Below are 17,450 nucleotides of genomic sequence, written 5' to 3' on the forward strand. Positions count from 1 at the left end.
TAAATCTGGTGAGGCAACATGCATCTTCCCCTCTTCCCTAACAAATAATTCTTGGATCCCCTGCTGCAGACTCCCAGGCAGGGAGTCTGCTCACAGGGGAGTTTGAAAAAAAAAATAAAATAAAATAAAAAAATCAGGGCGCCTCCTATGTTTATAATTATAGCTTTAATAACATTCCACCCTCTTTCTAATTTTTCTTTCAGGCTCCCCTTTTAGGCCTGTTCTCAGTGACAGCCTCTCGCAGACATTTCCAAACTGTAACACATGCTTTGGTGACTATCAGTTTCACTTGCTCCAGACAGGTCTTTACTTGACTTTTTCCCTCCACTAGAAAAATAAAAGTGAACAGTCGACAAGTTTTTCCCTCATAAAGCACTATAAAGCAAGTTTAAACGATGACTTTCTCCTCACTGCTTTTGGAAAGGTTTAGTACAGCAGCAGGTTTTAGATGTTCATGTAGCATGATCTACCTTTTGGATGGGGGTAACTGGACTACAGGAGGCTATTAGATAAGACACTACAGAGAGTTTTGAAACAAAAAGAAGGGGTAGAAGTGAAGTGTTCGTGGCAACAGACAAGACACGTGTCCCCCCATGTTGGTGAAGCTGTAGAGCATCGATAGGCTCACAGGGAGAGCGCTTGCTCAAGCTAGAAGGCCTTTGCAGCCTTCCTGGGTCATTTGAACTACCTTAAATAACAAATGAGCTTTCTGCAATTGCCCGTTACACACCCATCTGTTTACTTTTATCCCAATTTTTTGGTTGGGTTTAAGTTTTACATGTGGCTAGCAAGGAATGACAGGATAGTTGTTTTAAACTGTAAGAATATTATGTAAGTTAGTGTCAAAAGCAATAACGCCACCAAGCCCAAGGACAGGAGAAGGCTGCATGTCCCAGAGCCAGAAACAATCAATTGCTTCAGTAAGAGGATCGTGGAATGGTTTGGGTTGGAAGGGACCTTAAAGGTCATCTAGGCCAAACAGGATGGTGAGAACACAGTAAAATCTCTGCAGAGCTGCGAGAGGCAAACCCACTGGGGCTGGCCATGTGGCCCTGATGAGCTGAGGCTGGTAAGAGCCCTGCTTCTCAAGCCACAGACAATGGAAAGCAAGATGCTTGACTGATATACTGACTCAGAAACACTACAGTCACAACTCTTATGGCCCAAGCTTATCATCTGGGGAGCTCCAGCCTGCAGGAACACGTCAGTTTCTGCACCCTTCAAATTCAGTGAGTAATTATTCTAATGCCTCATCTACCTGCAGTGCCACGGATGCATAACACATCAGTGTAAGATGGGAATCTACAAGGGACAGAGTAGCATCATCCACATTTACCTACTTCAAAACCTTTAAAAAAACAAACAAACAAAAAAAACTTCCTCCCAGGTGCAGCCTCTCTGGACTGCCCTTACGTTCCTGTGTTGGTCCCCAGAGGACTCTTAGGTTTCTTCTGCTCCCAAGCGCTCGACCCAAGCAGGGCAGCGAGCCGTTGCCGCAGTGCAGCTGCCTGGCCCTGCCTCTGACTCACTGCCCCCCGGGCGCCCTGCGGCCGTGGGAAGCGATGGACGAGGGCACCCAGCACCCCTCGGGGTGCTCTGTGCGTGGGGCTGGGGGAGCGTGGCCGGGCGCAGGCGGATGGCAACGCGCCGGTTGCATTCAGCATGCCCACTTTGAATGTTTAAGTCTCCTTTTCACAAGCACCCTTCGGATAACCTATGTTTTTAAGCATCCGGTCCACCGCGGAACAACAGCTCGGTTTGAGACCCTGCTGAGTTGAGACAAAACCGCTCAGGGATGGCTTGGGGCTTGCAGGAGCATGAGGGCTGCAGCTGGCCCCAGCAGCACGGCTCTGTAGAGGGGTGTTCGCCCCCGCACTCACCTGGCCGAAGAAGGAAAGAGAAAGGAAAAGAAAAGGAAAACCTTTACGTGAACTTCAGGAACAGGTCACGAATGTCATCTCTCTCCTGCAGACAGAGATTGTACAGTCTCTGAGCTCACAGGGCCAGGGAGGTTTTTTCTGTTGTTTTGTGTGCGTGTGTTTTAATGAAAAAGGAAAAATATCCAGAGGAAAGAAAAAGAAAGAGAACAGACACAAAATTAAACAATCTACCTTAAAATAAACTCTGTGGTATTATCTGTCTCTTGTCAAAAGTTATTAGGGAATAAAAGTGACAGACTGTCTCCTAAGATACATCCCATGTCCAAGTGACATACCTAAAACTTGTCAGAGATTTCCCTCTGTTGATGTGTCTGCTTATCCTTAGTGCCCACACTTGTTACACTGCTGTACATTCTTGTATGGTGGAAGCACTTGATTTATTTGTTGAAGGGAAAATAACACTTTTTTCCCACCTAATTTTATTCTTCTGATGCTGCAGGTCTTTGTTCCTCACATAAAACAGAAAAGCCCTCGACTAAAACCAGACTCCACATAATTATTTTTCCTTAAAAATAGAGTCAATAAAACTAGCAGATGCAAACAAAAATGGAACCGATCTATCAAATAATTGTAAACTGGTCTTCCTTCACTGCACATTCTTCACATTAAAAAATTACTACTGGTCAATATTAAAACCAGACAAGTTACGTGGTGCTTTGCTGAAAGAGGGGATAAAACACCCCATGTGGACAAGTTACAGGAACGGATAAACAAGATGTTGCTTCAGCCCAGACAGCAAATAGCTTTTGGGAGCTTCGTGTCTGCTCCTCATCCCTCACTGAATGTTGCAAGTAGGGTCTCTGTATAACATATCAAATCAAAACCGAAAATTCAGACCTGGCCAACTTGGGGGTTGTTTGAAAACTGGACTTCAACCACAGCTTTGATGTGGTTGTGGAATGGGTACATTCCCATGAAGTTTTAATTCTTGTTAAAGCTGCAAAAGGGTGGCACAAGAACACTTCAGGAGGAAGGATCTGCCATGAGGGCAATATGGAAAGGGTTTTCTATGTGATGCCAATATATTGTATAAACAAAAACATTCAAAGAGATGAAAAAATACGTGCAGTTGAAGAGCTGTATTTTTTTGTTAGAGGAGACTTTACACGAAAATTGAAAAAAGCAAATAAAGCGAGCTACAGCTATTGGACAGATGGGACCAAACCAAACTGCACAGCTTTTGCCCGTATAAACAAAAGAATAGCATGCAACATCACCATGATCTCATCTCCATTTCTTCTCAAGAAGGCCCACCACCAGTCCCTGCAGCCCTGTGCCGCATCAGAGGACATCACAGTGCTGTGACAGACCCATAGCCTGGGACACCCTGCCTTCCCCAACAGCTCCTCAGAGTACCCAAGCACCAAAACACTGCTTCATGGGACCATGCCGTCAAGTTTCACATCTGGTATGGAGTCAACCAGAAGAGAAAAGCGTCTTCAGATTACGAAAAACCTCCAGCATCCTCCAAGGTAGCACAGAATTCAGTTTATGGCTGAGCCATAAAAAATGCTGTGGTCGTGGAGAGTTTCAGCTTTTAATATGGTTTAGATTAAAATCCTATCTGCCTCCATGACTTTGATGAAATTTTTGTTTTCTGCGTCAAGGCTGAAACCGTCAAACTAAAACAAAGAACTTGACACGTACAGTCTCCAATATGCAAACAACTGATTGTTTCCATAGAAAATTAGAGAACAGGGAAACTGAAGTAACTCTAAAAAAATGAATCCCTAATTTTGTAATAAAGGCCACATGGTCTGCTCCACTGAGTGCAGAACTGGAGAAGCATTGCCGCTTAGTTTTAACCAAACCTCACTATTGATTTTGCCCATGGCTACGTGCAGTTTTTCTCCACCTCAGGACACGTTCCTGGGTCTCAGTGAATGGGAACTAAAGGGCTCCCTCCTTACTTGATGGAATGGATGGGGAATTAATTATTGAACACTTAATCAGATCAAACAGTGAAGGAACTTGCTCCAAAGCAGATCATGAGAAACACCAAATGAAAACAACGTCATTGCCTGAACTTTTGTGGTTGAACTTGAATCTCTTATCTGTATTCACTGAAACAATTTTGGTCTGGGTTGCACGCAGACATTTGTGCTAAAAAAAAAAAACAACAACAACAAAAAAACCTAATGGAAAACCTAAAGCAGAAACATAATGGAAATGCCATGTTGAAGTTAGATATTACAAAAAACACCTTTTGTGAGATTTTATCACCATTACATCAGACTCTAGATTCTATCCTAATCTGGTAACAAACCAGTATTCTGAACCGCATCTTACAAATACCACAAATCCAAACTTGACCTGGCCTCCAGAGGCCAACATTATGAGCAAAAAGTCACTGAAGAATAACACTGGCCTAGAAAGTTCACACAAGGAAGAGTGCTTCCAAGGGCTTTGGATGTGAACTGAAAACCCATTTAGTTAAGAATATTTTATTGTGGAAAAGGATGTGGAAACACAAAATAAATTAAAATGATAAAGAGACCTGAATAGAAAATCTGTGGTTATAAATGGAACAGTTGCTGTAAGCAGATAGTTCTGTACATCCACATCTGTTCCAGTTCAAAGCAGTTCATGTGAACCAGGGGAAGAAACTATTTTTTCCTTTAGTTCCACTGCTACAAACCTATCTGCATTCAGGCCAGGGCAGAGAGTAGGAAGAGAGAGAAACCACCATCAGTGTACTGGCTGAACCCACGTTTCAACATGACAGAGCGGTCCCTGACATCTCTTCTTGCCTTTCCCCACTTCCCCCATATTAAAACACTTTTAGAGGAGAGCAGCAGCATTTGCAAATACTTACAGCAATTAAAGTTGTTTGTTTTTGCTAAAACCAAGGCATCTGTAGCTTAACAAAAGCTCTGTTTTTGTTTCTCTACTCATAGATAGTTTCTGTTTCACAACTGTCCCTTCTGAGGCCACTTTGATGATAACGTGGGAAAAGCAGACTGAACAGCCAAAAAGGGAAATAAATATATAAAAATAATGAGACTGCTCCAGAACTCATTCAGGTTCCAGAGGAGTTCAAATTTCCTGCCTGTGGATATCTGAAACACTTTCCCTCCCCTTCCCCAGTTCAGTCTCCATTTCTGTGATCTCTTTTCTCCCCCTTTGGAATCTTAAAACCAAAAAGAGTAAAAAGGAAAGCAGCTGGGAAAAGGATGTGGTGCAAAGAAGTAAGAACAGCAACAGTATCAAACCTGTCAAAAGCTGAAGTTAGCTCCCCACATTGGTCCGACAGCAATACCAAACTCAAGAGGAGGGCCCCTCCCCTGCAATAATCTAACTATGAGAATCATTATTTTCCTCCTTCCATTACTAAATGACAGCCTCTGCGCACCCTTCACACAGTGCCTGAGACTTAAATGACTTTTCTTAAAAAAAATTAAAAAAAAATAAATTGGTTGTTCACACAGAGGTTGAAATAGTCCCTGAATTTATTTTCCACCGGCAAAATGCGAAAGCTTCCCGCAACTGAGTCTCCGTACAAAATTCTTGCTGCTGACAGAGTGTGTGCTCAAGCCAGTCAATACAGAGTAATTGCTGGACTGGAATCAATTGCAAGCTCCCAAGAACTGCTTCGACTGGATTTTACTTTAAAGATTTATTGCCATAACAAGTGAGATACTGCACTCCACAACTACCCCTCCTCCTTTCCAAAATGAAGATGAACAGCAAAGCCCCTGAGGCCTAGAGCAGAGCTCATGAGAAGCTCCCTGAGAGGCAAAGGGCCCTGTGCTTCGCCGTGCTCAACCTTTGAAGAAGACCTTCCATGTCTTTCTTCATCTAAGTAATTGTTGAAATCCCTTAGAGAGATGACTGAACAAAGAGGCAGGACTGTATGATAAAATATTGTTACTGGTTGGTGGAGAAAACACCATGCAGAGTGGCAAGCATAATGCAGATTTCCCTCAAAAATCCAGGGGCGCGGATGCCATCGGAACACGCAGGAGGGTCTTTCAGTTGCCTGCTTTCCACCAAAACCAGGGCTATTTGTATGCTTAAGTGCTTCACTGGCTGAGGGCCAGAGGGCACAGCAAATTGCAGGATGTAGCCCCTACAAACTATTCTGAGAAAATACACCGAAGAGAAAGAGAAAGGGGAAAGCTTTCATTAATTTCTATTATAAAGACAACAAAGACGTTGTTTTGGAAACGAATCTTGCTGTTTTAACTGGAAGTTTGTTAACAAGATGCTACAAGGAGAAAGTTTAGAAAATAAATTAATTCATCTGCCATTTAGAAACTATTAGCTTTAAAAGGCTCAGATTTGATTTCTATGCCTCTGGTACGATACCAGAATGTTTAAAATCTAAACTAAAATCTATTTCTGCTTCCATTGGTAATCAGTATGTGGGTTTTGTTATTATCCAACTACTCAGTTATATTGCCAGATAAACTTAAATTGCTCATATTTAATTAATAATACTGTAACTGCAACACACAAAAGACAGGCTATTACGGCCATGTAAGAATGCCACCGATGTGCATGATTTCTCTGGCCACTAATGACCTTAGACTCTTAGTCATTCATTCTTGAAGGAAAGCTCTAGACTCCATGTTTAAAAATTAGATTATTTTATCTAGGCTGACACTCAGCAGCCGCCTGCAAAGCAAACAGCAGAGTGACCAAGCACGGCCCGATAGACTAAAATCCAGTTCTTAGCATAGGAGCACCCAGGACAATCTGATCCCGTTTGATCCGGGCAGACCCACGGTGCTCCATTTCTTCCATTCCCACCCACACAACGCACATGGCTGTGCCCTGGGCAAGCATTATTTCTCTCAGCTGAATCCATTTCAAGTGAACTAAAATGACTATTGTTTTTTGATACCTGCCAAACCCCTAAATTCAACATACTCTTTCCTGGCATATAACAAAAGTTCTGCCACAGCAAATGAAAGCAATGAGAAAGGAGGCGACAGGCTCTCCTGAAGGCTCACTGAAGGTTACGGAGTCCTTTAAGATCAGTAGGTAAAGAAATACTTTGCACTTCTAAAGGACATACGAAAGCGCTAGGACAGGGTGTCTGTGCACAGCCTTTGCCTCTCAGCCTGGCTTCCCCACCACGTGAGCTAAAGGAGGACATGCTGAACATCCTCCCTCACAATTGTTCAGAAACAGGATCTGTTCCTATTCTGAGAGCCCAAATGTCCTCTTGTATCTCGGGGCACGCAGAATGAAATATTTCTACAAAGTGACTGAATTTGAAATACCAGCCCACAGTAGTTGTCCTTGTAGTTGAGGTATGTCCTCATAATGTACCTGAAGCTGTTCTCTCTGGCCTTTTAGCCAGTCTCAGCTATCTGCCAAAGGGGTTATTGACAGCAATTGTAAAGAGAAATATACACTTCAAAATAACACTTCAAATCCATGCCCCCACCAGTGTCAACGCTAAACCCTGGCAGACTGTTCACACGCGGACTCAAGGAGCTGACAAACACAACCCTGCTCTGATGCCCATAACCCTAGAAACTTGTGACCTTGCAGCAGAGTACTCTGGACTCAGTACTGACAGAATAACAGAATGGTTTGGGCTGGATGGGACCCAAAAGGTGATCCAGTTCCAACCCCCCTGCCATGGCCAGGGACACCTTCCAATAGACCAGGCTGCTCAGAGCCCCCGTCTTCTTATGAAATACTTTGGTTTAACTCAGAGGAACTGCAAACATGGACCCAGGGGGAAGCTTGCTGTTTTCTGAAGCTTTATGTCCTTTTAATTAACAGTTAAGAGAGATGCACAGAAAGCTTTTGCAATGTCCCACATAACAGTTCCCAGAGAAGCTTTCATGTTCAGCAAGCAGTCCCACAGCGACTCCAAGGGCAGCAGTGGGTGAAGCTAGATAAGCATGGTTACTGAAGAGGAGAGAAGGGAAGGAAGCAAAACTACCCATAAGAAGCAATACAGACATATAGTACACACGAAAATGTGAAAAATGCATGTATTGGCAAGATCAGAAAAGATACATGGGGGGGAGGGGGGGGGGAAAGAGCAGGGGAGTGAAGGAGGGGAAACGTTCTTTTCTACTACATAGAAAGTCAAATGTTGCATCCCATTATGCTGCATGGACTTTGAGTAGAGCTGAACTAAATGTATTTAATCATCTGAAATGAAAATGAACACTTACTAGATTCACATTCTCTGTACAACCAGTCATTCTGATAAAAGAGAATAAAAGTGGAATATTTTGACATTCACCCTGCATTTTTCGGCCTGCTAGCAAGTGCACTTCTTGCGCAGGACACCAAGTCAGTCCTATTAGTCATACCTACACACTGCGGTACGTGTATACACACAGCTTCAAGACAGCACAGATTGAAGTTGTCCTGTATACCTCACAAGGTGTCTTTGCTATTTAACATACACTGTAACATAGAGATGTGCTGCTTTGCAACAAAGAGAGGCACACCCAAACTATGTTCTGGGAAGGAAGATAATGCTCAGCATGTTTTATATACAGTAGTGTTCATATATATATGTAGTGAGATACCGCAATTTCTCACAAGTAAACAAAATTACTGTGTTATGTTACTGTTGTGGTTTAACCTGGCCGGCAGCTAAACACCACACAGCCGTTTGCTCACCCTCCCCCTTCCCTCTCTGGGATGGGGGAGAGAAACGGGAAAGTGAAGCCTGTGAGTTGAGATAAAGACAGTTTATTAAGACAGGAAAATAATAATAACAATAATAATAATAATAATACTATTACTAATAATAATGTGTATGAAACAAGTGATGCACAATGCAACTGCTCACCACCCGATGACCGATGCCCAGCCTATCCCCGAGCAGCCGGCCCCACACCCCGGCCAGCCACCCCTATATATTGTTTAGCATGACGTCAGATGGTATGGAATACCCCTTTGGCCAGTTTGGGTCAGCTGTCCTGGGTCTGTCCCCTCCCAGCTCCTGCTGCACCCCCAGCCTGCTCGCTGGCAGGACAGAGCGAGAAGCCGAAAAGTCCTTGGCCTGGTGTAAACACTGCTCTGCAACAATTAAAACATCAGCATGTTATCAGCGCTCTTCTCATCCTAATCCAAAACATAGCACCCTACCAGCTACTAGGAGGAAAATTAACTCTGTCCTAACTGAAACCAGGACAGTTACCATAGCACAGAATGGCCTTCAGTTTTAGTAGGCAATCACCACAGAAAGATTATTTCCCGAAAACCCCAATAACTAATTGATTTTCAGATCTGTTTGATGGAAGTGTATGATTTGTTTGGGACACAGTATCAGCAGCATGATGAATTGACTACATGCCCTGGGAGACTAAATTTAAAGTACGTTGCTCAAGCTGATTAAGTGACAAGTAACCATTGGTTTGGATGCCGGCCTGATCGACAGCAGGGGCAGTGCTGGGGTAATAAACTGGAGTCTCACTCGGGTATTATTGCTTTAGGCAGTGTCTCACCTCACTGCTGCCCACTTCCCGCGAGAGCCCTGCGGCATCAGCCCAGGGCCAGCCCGCTCCATCCCCGGGCTGCAGCTGCAGCTCCTGTACCTGGCTGGGAACCTAGGAAACATGGCCCCACGTCCTCATTTGTGTCGCAGGCTCATCTCTGTTTATACTCCTGCGAGCTGAAGAATGATGATGACTAGTAGCTATATAGATAAATAAAGTATATTAAGTCACAGGAAGTAAAAAGGGAAAACCATTAATTTATTTTTAGAAACCTGTTCTTGCCATTCATCAAAAAAAGAACATTCAAAAGTATGCAGCAAGATACAAGCATCTGGATGAGGTTTGCTGACCACATACCAGCGTTCAGACTACACACAGAAAGACATTTTCCTTCTTTAGACCAGGCTCAGAGCCGGTGCCAGAGAACACAGGATACAGACAATCATGTAGTAGTTTCCACTAGCAAGCCTGGGGAATGGATGCCTCCACCGCACACAGTACGGCTGCTCGGACATGGTCTTGTTCATCTTGTCCTTCCAGTGGTTCCACAGCTGGTAACTCCCATCGGATACACCGTGGTACCCCCCAGTACATCCCAAACTACTAAAGCCATGCCATCCATCAACAGCATCCACACAAAATTAAACACGAGGGAACAGGTCTCGAGCCTTGGGCCAGTTTCTCCATAGAAGTACACCATGCCAATGCTAAACAAAAACAAATATATGATTTAATGTAGAGCTGGATGCTCGACTCCAAAAAACCTAGCAGCAAATGCGGTACGCCCACACAACCCTTCTTTATCCTCCTATTGCTGGGTTGCCAAAATAGCATGCATACATCAGTACAAAACCTTTTCAAGACAATAGTGCGGCAACACAGCAAGATGAATTTAATGGTATTTGCATAAAAGCTTCCATCTTTTGCAGTCTGCAGTAGATTTCTTCTGGGCAATCATACCAGAAGCATAAAGTCATACCATATTTTGAATCCCTGCCTGCCAAAATCCGGGAAGAATCGCAAAGCACACTCATTGACATATCTTGTGGTACATCGCCAGCCAAGACGCTATACTACAAATGAGCAGACATAAATAACAGCACAGGTTTTTTCTTTGACTGTTAACACTGCACTGGACCCCCTTCAGCCACTTTTCTTACGTCAAAGAGTAAAACCCTAAAATTTTGAGTGATGCCTCCTTCACCCCAGAACTTCTACCTTGGCTCCTGTTACTCGTCTTTACAGCAACTACCAAACTCCCACAGCATCACATTTAAAGAGTTCTCAAGTGAGCTCAGAAGACTCAGTGTTCATGACTTTCACCTCCAGGATGTTGCTGAAGTCAGTAACTTCTCACTTTCCCTATTTACTTTTTCAAAATGCATCCTGAATCTGCACTGGAAACATGATTCAATTGCCAGCCTTATTTTTATTTTTTTTTTAATAACTGAGTGCTGTAAAACGTGTTTTTCTTTCCCTGCACAGTTTTCCATGCTGAACCTTCCTTATCAACACACAGATGCCTACTGCATATTCCAAGTTTGTTCTGCAAGCAGGACATCAGCTGACGTCAATGAAGATGTACAAGAGGCAACAAATATTTGCAATGTGTTTACAAAACAAAGTTCTTTCTCCTTTTCTGTATGCTCATCAAGTTTCCCCCTAAGCAGGATACAAATAGCGGGTGAGGTGAGACAGCAGGACCAGGAACCAGAAGCATAGAACTTGTAACCACTGATGCCAAGATACAAGTTAAATAGTTTATAAAACGTAAAAAGAGCAGTTAATGCCTGCAAACTACTTAACCTTTTCATAACAGATTTTGTATTTTAAAACTCCCTCAGAGCACTTACAATCATGCATAAAAACTCATAGGTGCATGCCAGTTTACCAAAAAAAAAAAAGGTTGCGTTTTCTGGATTGCAGTCTGAGAGGACAAATTCAGTGATTAAGTATATTATTAATATTCCTCTCATAGGAGTAAGAACGCGCAAACCGGCTCTAGCACAGACGCAGAGCTGCCAAGAACAAATCAGGTATGCAGATAAGGCAAGCAGGCAAAGATACTGCAAGGAGATGGCATGGGATCTAGCGGTACTGCTATCTTTTCATCGGGTCAAGTCTGGAAATAGTTTTTGTAGTGTCTGGAAGAACAGACTGCCAGGCGAAGGCTCCGAGAGGGGAACTGGGGGAGCTGGAAGAAGGGGGAAAACAGCGGCACATGGGGCAGCAGTGGGGGCAGCGCAGCTCTGAGGACAAGCCACCACAGGCAGCAAAGCAAGTTGGCGTGGCAGAGCAGGACACGGGGTGAGCAAGGAGCAGGGATGCTGTCGGAGACACAGCTCAGCTGTCCTCAGATAGCGGCTGGAGGAAGGCGAAGGGGTACGGGGACGGGCTGGCCTCCCACCGGGATGCAGCACTGCTCTCAGAAGCAAAGGGGCGAGGGATAGGAAACCAAAGGCTAAGCCAAATAAATAAAAATCTGCTTCCCTTGGCAGCACACGGGCTGGGGGCTGTGACTAATGCAGCTCAGCACGGGCAGCCTTGCTTCCTGTGCCTGCAGGGCAGGTCAGCGGTCTCTAACAGGCCTGCGTGGGCCATAAATTACCTCATGGCGACAACCGAGGCACCGCTGTCTTTTTGCTCTTCAAAGTACCATAAAAAAGCTGCACACCACCACTGACATCACCCTGCTCCGTGACTTCGATCCAGCAGCTGGCATGGGGTGACTTAGCACCGCCGAGCCTGGCGGTGTGAGGGGTCCCACCACAGCACACGGGCTGCCCAGTCCCCAAAGCTGCTCACTTGTGCCGCCGCTCCTGGGGGTCAGCTCTGCCTGCGAGGGAGCTGCAAGCCCTGCCGTAATGTGAAGCCTCACAGCAAACGTGGATGAGGTTGGGAAGGCAAATAATCCCTTACTAGCACCCTCCGTCCCCAGAGGAGTTGCTCTGTAACCTCTGGAAGCAAGCAGAACTATTTCACACCTAACTGGGCTCATGTACTAAAACACGATGGTGTGTGCTGAGGTACTTTATCAGAATCCCTGACAGCGATCCCAAGAAATAAGAAAAGAAACAGTGGCTTCTGTTCACGGATCTCACCAGGCTGATGGTTCACCTGTACAGTGACCGAACTACGTGAAGTGAAGTGCTCCAGACTCCCAGCGCCGTGCCGAAGGATGGGGCTGGGTGCTTTGGGCAGCCTCTCCTCCAAAGCCTCTCAGTGCCTGCCCGGATCTCCGCACCCCGCTGCAGCAGACGGAGCCAGCACGCAGGGCTCAGCCCTTTGACAGTGCAGTGAGCGGACGGACGGGTGCCTCAGCACCAGGAGCAGGGTGCTGAGCCCCCTGCAAAGGCTCTCTGGAGCCCTCCCCGCAAAGCTGCGCGGCACAGGACAGCCAGGTATTTAGTGCTGCCTCCTGGACCGGGCAGTGGCCAGAGGGTGGCTTGCCGGGGACCCAACTGTGAAAGATGCCAAGTGTGCCCCAGTGGACGCTGCGCGTCCCTACTAACACTAAAACGGGGGCCAGAGATGAACAAGTTCAGCACCTCTCAGCTTTTCACACAGTAAAGTCCTGAAATCTGTCCTGTCCACCAGTCCCCTCTGCTCTTCCCTCTCCCCAAAGTGAAGCTAATTTAAAGCAAACCGGATTTTCCAACCACAGCACATCCCCAAGCATTTCCTTTTCTCAAAATCACCAAAAGCCAAAGGGTACAATTAAAGTCAAAAGGGACATTTTTCCCTTCTCAATGCCAATAAACACTTACTTCCCAGGGTCACTCTCCTGCCTTCTGTTTTGGCACCCTACTTTGGCAGCACGCTGCACATCCCAACCACACAAGCGTGACCTCCCCAGCGCCTGCGCTCATCTGCAGAAATTAATAAGTTATTACTACAAATTAAAATATTAAGTTAATGATGTGCGTGACTGCGAGTTACAGAGCTGGAAAAGAAGTCCTAATTAAATCAATACGGTTATTAGTCCCTTGTCATCTCTGATTAATTATTAGCTTAATATGCTTCATCATTTTCACTGGTAATGGAAATAGCTGCAGTGCTACCACGGGAAGCTGGGTGATGCATAGTAGAAGCTATGGAGCTGTGCAGGAAGTCCCTGCTCAGAGGTGAGTGATGTCTCACAAAGAAAAAAGAGGAGAACACTTCAGTTTTTGGGACAGTAGCGTGACTACATAAAAAATCCCATTGTTTTTCAAAGGGGCCAGGTGTTCGCTTGGGGAATTTTTAACTGCTGAAATGCAGGGGGCAAAGACGCGCCTGCTGATGCCACGCTACGTTGTGAGCACCAGTCCCAGCGACTCCGCACCCTCCCTGAACTGACAGGCTATCTCCGTGGCCCTTCCAGCAGCCAGCACGTCGGCACCTTTCCCCAGCCCACCCCAATTCTGACCCTGGCCCCTTCGTCATCACACATACTCCCTGACCCAGGACGTGAGGAAGGAACTAGCATCAAACAAGCTGGGAGACATCAGCTGTGATGTCTGGGTCTCCAGGGCAGGGATGTAGCCGAGCACACCTACCCTTTCATGCCACCAATAGAGCCAAAAATAATGTACTGATGTTACTTTGGCCAACTTATCGCTAGAGAAATGCAAAACAGTGTTTTGGCTGTAGCTGATTCCAAGTATTTACCCAGAGTAAGGGGGCTATAGACTCCCCTTCACCTTCCTCTCTTCTGTCACCCTCGCATTGACTCCAGCTTTTCCCCAACTCCTTGTTCCATCAGGTTTCCTCAGCTGTCTGCAGCAGGGCTTTCTGAGTATAAAGACCATGTAAAAACATCAAGGATGGGTGTACACATGCCTCTCTGGCAATACATGCAAAATTTGCCCAAGAACTAGCTGGGACTAATTGATCATGCTGCAATGCATGGATCCATTATGTAATTAGACAGGAGTTTTCATCTTATAAATGGCTTTTACAAACAAGCTTTTTTGGATAAGTTATCAACAGAAAAACAAATACACGCTTCCAAGAACAAAACTGCTCCTTGAACTTACTAACGAAGCTGGTACACAGTGTTTGTGCTGCTAATAGGTGATTCAGTAAATTAAATAGAGAATGTCACTGCAAACCATTCTGTAAAGTTTCTCGCAGATAAAACGCCACTCCAACAACTTCTCTGGACTCCCGCCCTATTGCCGTGATTGCCTCACGATAAATTGCCACCTGCCCCATGAGTAATGGTAGAGCTTTCTAGTGCCATTTCTATCTTTCAGCCCTCTTGCTCATACCTCCGTTAATGTACTGCGATAACACCTCAGCACCTCAGGCTTTCCCAGCTCTCAATTTCAGAATATACCCCATGGTCAGCTTTGAAGAGTTCCAACTCCTTAATTTAACTAATATGTTAACACGGGACACACAGTGGCAGTCAGAAACCCCATCCCCGGTATCGAGATACAAAGTCCAGCTGTTTCATGTCAGACATTAAAGAAATAGTTCTCTTTTCATTCTGAGCACTCTGGCTACCCTACGGTTTGATGAGTGTACAGCATTTCTTTTAGAAGTGGGCTGAACTCCAGTTAAATATTTGGCCATTTAACGAGTAGACTCTAGGATAACGGTTTTCATGGGAATCCAAGAAAGAGGGAGTAAAGAAAAGGGCTCCCCGTGCTATTCTTAGCTGCAAATAGTTAGATTTGGAATTTTGATTGTAAAGCATGGAATTTATAAATGGTGCCATGCTAAATTTACTTCATTTGTATACAATTCAGCTGGATAATCAAGTGTGTTACAGCACGTTCCTGGTTAGCATCTCAGTTCTAGTTTTATAGTCTCTAAACTAGTAAAAAAATGTGTTCAGTAAATAGTGCTTGTAAAAATCTGTGTTCCAATGCGCGTGAAGATTTTATATAAATGCATATGTGGGTGCACATGCATGCACGCAGACACCGAGCTGTGATTTATTTCTAGAGGGAAGCCAAGGAAATTCCCACCCCCTACCATTTAAACGATCTGCTCTTTGGCTCTAAACATTCTGTAACTTCTCAGCCAAGGAATGTATTTTCCCTTTCCAATATATATAATTTATTTTGCTGCACACATTAGTTAATGATAGAGATACGCGATATAGCCAGTTCTGTAAAAACATTACTGACAACCTGAGACAGACCTGTTTCAGTTGGTAAGACCTTTCTTTGCTGGTCTTCCACAGCACAGCGTGAATTAAGAGCAATCATCGAATCGAGGATTTATCTCATCTACTTCGCATCCCAGCAGTTTTTCATAATTAGACTAGCATCCCGGGGCCAGATGAGCTTTTAATTGCTACATGAATGTAGGTAAAGGGGACTTTATGCCATTCTACGCCTTGAGGGGTCGGGGCGGGGAGACAGCTATCTTATTTCCCCGCTACTTGGCGGAGGTTACTCCGGGATTTGTAACCGCCGCTCCCCGCCGAAAGGCTGCCGAGAGATGGGCAGCGGGGCGTCCCGTTCCCCACGGGCCCCCCGGCGCCCCGCACCCCGTCCCCGCCGCGGACTTACGTGGTCCCCAGGGCGCGGCGGCCGGCAGCCTGTGCAGGTGGATCTCATCCTTATCCATCGCCCGCCGAGCCCCTGCCGCTTGGTACCAAACTCAACTTCCCAGGCTCCCTCCTCCTCCTCCTCCTCCTCCCTCTCCCTATTTTTTTTCCCCCCCTTTCCTCCCCCCTCCCTCTCTTTTTGCGGGCAGGGCTCGCTACCCCGCCGAGCGGCACCGCAGGGCGCAGCGCCCCCCGGCCGCCTTTAAATACGGGCGGCGGGAGCGCGGCGCGGCCCTCCGCGGGGTGGGAGCGGCGGGGAGGGAGCCGGCCGGCCCTCCAGCCGGCCCTCCAGCCGGCCCTCCAGCCCTCCGGCCGGCCTCCAGCCCTCCGGCACCCCGCCTCACGCCGCCGCCGCCGCGCTGCCTCCCCGCTCCGCCCGCGCAGGGCTCCGCGCCTACCTGCTGAGCGGCCGCCGGTGCCGCCCTGACCTTGGGCACCGGGCGCCGGAGCGACGGCGGCAGCTGCTGGCGGTGCTGCCGGTGCTGGTCGTGCTCCCGCTGCTGCTGCTGCGGCGGCCGGGCGGGGGCAGCGCGGCCGCCAAAGGTCAGCGCGCCCCGGGCGCGGCGCTGGGGAGTCCCCGGGGCTGAGCCCGGTGGCCCTGCGCTGCCCGAAGCGGAGCCGGGTTCACCCCCACCGGCCCGTTTCTTACCGTGGTAAAACCTCGTGCGCTTTGCTGTTAGAGAAAAAAGGGGGGGAAAAGTATGGCTCGGTGTCCTGCCAAAGAGATGCCGTCATTTGGGGCTGCCGCGCTGACAGGTCTCCCCCGCCCAAGGCACAGCTGGGTCTCACCAGCTCACCCCCGCGCCCCTTCCCCCCTGCCCCGCGTGTGCTGGCATTCACCTCCGTCTGTCCACGCTCAAACAGCCACACGGGACACATTTCCCGGGCGGACAGTGCCTGCTGGCAGCATCCAGCTGCCTCCCCTCCCCAGGCCCAGTGTGCAAGGGGTGTTAGGAATATCACGGTACACACCAGCAAACTCGGGACCTCACAAAATACCACCTCTTCTTCATTTATGCATTTACTTATTTAAGTGCGGGGTATAGAATAGCTGCCACTCACTTTTTACACCTTCAGCTGGATGGCCGCAGGAGTTGCACAGGACCAGGAGAACAGGATCCCAGACCTCTTCATCTCCCAGGGCACAAACCCCTTGGCTTCTCTCAGGGCTGTGCTCCCGCTCCCTGGGGCAGCCCCAGAAGCCACATCTTGCTGGTGGTTCTCTGACCCAGACTACAAGAGAACTGTGGGGCCAAGCAACCTCCTCTTGCCTTCCTGGGGAAGGAGCCCCTGGGGGACTGCGCAGGGCATGTGGCTCCCTGCTGCACAACCGGGACCGGACACGGCTCCTGCTTAGGTTGCAGTCATCAACCCACTCTCTACTCTCCTTTGTTACCCAAAACGTAGCAGGTTGTGGCTTCAGTATCTCCATGGGACTGCATTTTTCAAGTTGTAAAAGAATCTTTCCTGGTGATGTTGGAGATTTGACATGACAGGTAGAAAACACACTGAGATAAACACACAAACAAGGGAATTTACACGTATAGA

The 17,450-nt window shown here is 46.9% G+C and overlaps 1 protein-coding gene across 2 annotated transcripts in view; it reads right to left on the reverse strand.

Moving 5' to 3' along the window:
* Positions 1–16,437, reverse strand: part of ANO1 (anoctamin 1) — a 77,871-nt gene extending 61,434 nt beyond the window's left edge. Inside the window, exon 1 of one of the 2 annotated variants that reach the window (XM_048058602.2) lies at positions 16,301–16,437. Coding sequence is in view for 1 of the 2 variants with exons in the window: in XM_048058601.2 (XP_047914558.1) it covers positions 15,865–15,922 (58 nt within the window). In the remaining variant the exon portion in view is untranslated. Of the gene's footprint in view, positions 1–15,864; positions 15,985–16,300 lie in introns of those variants that run through there. The other variant, XM_048058601.2, reaches the window with a different exon arrangement.
* Between the last annotated feature and the right edge of the window lie 1,013 nt (positions 16,438–17,450).

This window comes from Anser cygnoides, chromosome 5 (genome assembly GCF_040182565.1).
Source record: "Anser cygnoides isolate HZ-2024a breed goose chromosome 5, Taihu_goose_T2T_genome, whole genome shotgun sequence".
Taxonomy (NCBI): Eukaryota; Metazoa; Chordata; class Aves; order Anseriformes; family Anatidae; genus Anser; species Anser cygnoides.